Consider the following 4567-nt stretch of genomic DNA (forward strand, 5'->3'; position numbering starts at 1 on the left):
TACCATACTTATGGGTTGTCAACTTGTTGGAGCATCTGCTAGGTTTGATACTCCATACGTAGTCCTGGAATCTTGAATCAAATTCCTTTTACCAAACAAGAATTGAAATGAAATCTCAGTTAAAGAATTCCATCCTCTACCCTGTGAACCGTTAAGATGGTGGAATCATGGCACTAGAATCTGAGTACCAACTGAAAAAAGGAAGGGAAGGAATCTTGGAAATTTTTAGAGTAGATGGGGATATTCCTGTTTTTGAATTTTTTGTATTGGTTCCATCAATGGATGGAGATTTTTACCTCAATCTGCATGGTTTTGAACTTGTTGATTTGAATTTTGATTTGGAATCTCTGTTCTGCTGGTTTTGAGTTTCCCTTTTGTACTCACTGATCCAATTGACATGATGATCTCTACAGGAAACTTTGAAGTGTTAGTTTCAGGCCCTTCCATTAAAGAAGATGCATCTTTCCTGTGGTTCTTGCTTGTATGCAGAGTAACAAAGAAAATGGCTGTTTCCATATTACAAGTGGGAGATTTCACCAAAATTCAGGATTTTGGTTGCATGCAAGGTATATATTGACATGGATGCAATTCTGAATCGCTGGAGCATATGCATATCCATTTTTGTTGGTTAAGTTTAACCATTGATGCATAAATCCTACCGCATTCGAGTTTCACTCCACGGGAACGACAGAACAAGCTTAGTCTGAAAATTGAAATTTTTGAGTGGAGTCAGAGGCACATGATTATCTGGTTGCAAAGGTCTATTCCATGTCATATTCAGAGTGTTCAGTTTATTTGGGGCAATAATTCTGCAAGTAGTGAAAGCTAAGTAGATGGATGATATCAAAGCTATGATATCAGCTTGGTTATGGTTGTAATGTGTGACAACAAAGAGGGACCATAAATTAGAATTGTATAAAATTTGTCTTTCTCATGTACTCAACTTTTGTTGGAATCCCTTAGATGGTTGTATTCTGATAACGCAGGCAGGTCAACAAAGGAAAACAATAATAAATCAAACTAATGTTCAATGTTTGGTGAAAGAGAAACAAATTGGAATTTGATAAAATGATAGATAATGACCACTAGGGTCGATTACGACCCTAATAGGAGCTAAAATGAAAGATACAAAATTATAAAAATACCCTTAAAAATAAAAAGAAGGCTCGTTTGAGGCTCGAAACGATTGAATTTGGCTAAACAAGGGTGGTCCTAAGGGCCAAAGGTGCTTAGTTCGATTCCAAACGTCGTTTCGCTTCAACCAGTCAAATTTCATCGAATTCAGACAATGTTTGTCAAATCAGTTCCAATTCAGCCCAATCATCTCCAAACCCATTAAAAATGATTTCTACTAGATGGTAAAACCCATAAATGACTACAACTTCAATGGCAGCAACTTAACAACCTTATGTAGTCATGTGTCATCCGAGTTTGAATGAGTTGGTTGGGGATGAATCCTTTTAGTTCAGAGATCAAGTTGGACTTTCAACATTAATACTCTACAACGAAGATGTCGAGTTAGAATGTGAAAAATGTTCCAAAAGAAAAAGAAAAAATGGTGTTGCAGGCAAGTTGGTCTTGCTTGGTAGGTAAAAAGTGGTTGATTCTTCTCTGTTCTTAGCTCGCATTAGAATCTTCGTCTTTTTTACTTCCTTTTCCTTGTGTTCCACGAGGATTTAAAATGCCTTCACTAAGGCCAAAAGTTTTATTCACACTTTCTCTAAGAGCTTCTTGGACGTGATGGCACATTGTATTTGTACTTTACAATGGACCACTAGAACCCATTGCCTAATGAAAATGCATCCCCTTTTTGTCTACAACCCATTGCCCAACGGAAGTGCGTCCCTGTTTTTTTTTTTTTTTTTCCCTCGCATGATCCATATGAAATCGTGTGCATACATATCAGTATTTATGATAGTCGAGATAAAAAATACTCATATTCGTATGACTGTTGATTGCCTAATAAACTAGCTAGGCCACACATGCCTTAAAAAATAGTGTTGTCTGAAAGGGGGGTTTGCACCATTTTTTTTTCATCAAGATCATGCCACTCTAGCTGTAAATCACTTGACATTTGAAGGGAAAAAAAATGCCAGTCTAAGTTAATCTAAGATTCGAAGATTATCTCAAGAACCAGAACTACAAGTTACGCGGAATGGAAAACATAATTTACAGACTGAAAAACTCACTCAAAAAAGGGAAAAAGAGAGTAGGTTTTCTAGAGTTATCTTGATAACTATTTTAGTCTTTGGTCCTAGACAATTAAAAAGAAGCACTAAAAGAAGGAGCAACAACAACAGAAGAATAAACCTTTGAGCTGCTACCATATGAATAAAGCCCATCTGAGGCTGTAGAAGAACAAAGTATAGTTTCTTCAACAGTACTACTGTCAAAATCATGAACTTTATCCCCCACATCTTGATTATTGATCACCATTGGAGATGCAGATGATCTCGCGAGAGTCTTCGCGAGGGCGCAATGAAGAAGCTGATACAACCTTGGATTCTTCTCCAATGTCCTGCAATTCTCTTCATGTATGTTTTTGTTTATGTTTTGTGATTGACATGGAAAGTTAGTTTTCGCGTTTCGACCTCGGAGAAGCCTCGCAGCATTGTCATAAGCCAGAGCAGCTTCTTCTGCTCTATCAAAGGTTCCTAACCAAAGCCTCAGTTTCTGATTTGAGTCTTTGATTTCAGCAACCCATCTTCCTGATGGTCTTTGTCTCACCCCAAGAAACCTTCTGCTTCTTTTCTTTCCACCAACAATTCCATGGAGGTTGTTTTCTTTTTCATTATTAGGGATGATTAGGGTTTTGTTTACACAAGGATCTGGAGATGGAGTTTTTAAGCTCTCCAGGTGGGATTCCATGGGAGTAGGAGAAAGAGAGCAAAGAGAGCTAGAGAGGTTGGTTTGGTTGGCAAAGAAAAGAATGTTTGTATTATTATAGTATGCAATGATGATGGCTGAGCTATAAGAATGATATGGGAATCGAAATATTGATCGTCTCATTTGTGCAAAAATTAATATTCTTTTCAAAAAGAAAACACTATCTTTTTTGACAAGCTTACCATTTGGACATCCGATATGAATTTAAACTCGAGCATTCAGGTCCACACACATAGAAGTTTCTTACCTGATGACGAAGTAAGTTGGGCCAAAACCCAGCTCGTGGAAACAAGGGTATTGCTCCTAGTGGGAGTCAAACTCATGACCTTCTGACTCTAGACGGTTTGACTCTAGATAGATTCATGACTAGGATGACTAGGTTATCATTCAAGTGGTTCAAAAAGAAAACAATGAAAAGGTAGAAATGATTTTGTAGGCAGAACTAATTGGCGTTTGGTTAAAATCTCATACGATATCAAACATTGCTTTCTCTAAACACTGAATCCTAAAACAATAACAGATATAACCTATATATAATTTTAGTAAAAACAGCTTATCAACAACCTAATGGAGAAAATCCATACTTACACCAACTCTACAACAAACAACACACTGGTTCAAATTGAACAAAAGTACTTGTACTAGTATGGGCACATCGATCAGTAATTAAATGACATAATGAGGTGGAGTTTTAATTAATCAGTTATACCTAGCTACTTGCAGAAAACTCCAAGAAATGGGCTGACATAAGCTTTTCTAATTTGTTGTGAATAATGCAAATATTAAATCTACCGATTAGCCTGATAATTAATACCATTGATTGTATAAATCCAACAGCCTCCAAACAAAAACACACACCTCAATACTGCCAAATCAAACAAAACCTCCCATGTTTCTGTCTAACTTATGACACACACTCTCTCACACACACCCCCTTCATATTTTCTATAAATTAGTGGTTGGATTTTTGTCACATAATGTCTGTCTTTGCTAGTTTGCTTGTTAATGACTTATCTAGGTCTTGGCCTGACTTCAAATTTGAATCAAAAGGCTAAATTACATGTTCTTGTGCACTGTAATCATCAGAAGTGCCTTTTTAGATTACTTGTTGGTTTCTTCATGTTCTACTCACTGATGCTTCTTTGCTTTAAGCTCATGATTCTCTTCTTTTTAATGTTACTGTTTTCTTTTTTTTTTTTGTTGGATTCTTCTGACTGAAGCAGGCAAGGATCCCTTAGTTAATTAGCAGTTTCAGTTACTTTTGGCTTTCTGTGAGAAATATAGCTAGAGTACATTTGGTTTGTTTTTCTGTATTGTTTTGTATTTTCCAGACGTCTATTTTTTTCGTTTTCTGTTTTCATGTGATTTTAGTTATTTTTTGTTTTCCGTATTTTCTAAAATGGACAACTAAACATGTTTTTGGTGTTGTTTTTTATTTTTTGAAAAATGAAAATAGAAAATACATAGAAACAAAATCATACCAAACAAACCCAATAGTTTTTAGTGTGTGGCATTTGCAACGCATGACTTCCGTTCTGCGCAAATCTTCGGTTATTTGGATTGTCCCGCATTCTGCAAGTAGTTTAGTAAGTCGCAAGGTGTTAATGTGGAAATTAGTCCAATTCGGATTTCATGTTTGAAGAATTCGTCCCAACTAATTTAGCTACGTACCCATGAATGG

At 36.2% G+C, this 4567-nt stretch overlaps 1 protein-coding gene across 1 annotated transcript; it reads right to left on the reverse strand.

Annotated features, from left to right (window-relative positions):
• Positions 1-2119: 2119 nt before the first annotated feature.
• Positions 2120-2922, reverse strand: LOC119980902 (ethylene-responsive transcription factor ERN2-like). The gene has a single exon (XM_038823737.1). It carries the CDS (start codon positions 2866-2868, stop codon positions 2263-2265), a length of 606 nt encoding a protein of 201 aa, XP_038679665.1. The 5' UTR covers positions 2869-2922; the 3' UTR covers positions 2120-2262.
• Positions 2923-4567: the final 1645 nt, after the last annotated feature.

This window comes from Tripterygium wilfordii, chromosome 16 (genome assembly GCF_013401445.1).
Source record: "Tripterygium wilfordii isolate XIE 37 chromosome 16, ASM1340144v1, whole genome shotgun sequence".
Taxonomy (NCBI): domain Eukaryota; kingdom Viridiplantae; phylum Streptophyta; class Magnoliopsida; order Celastrales; family Celastraceae; genus Tripterygium; species Tripterygium wilfordii.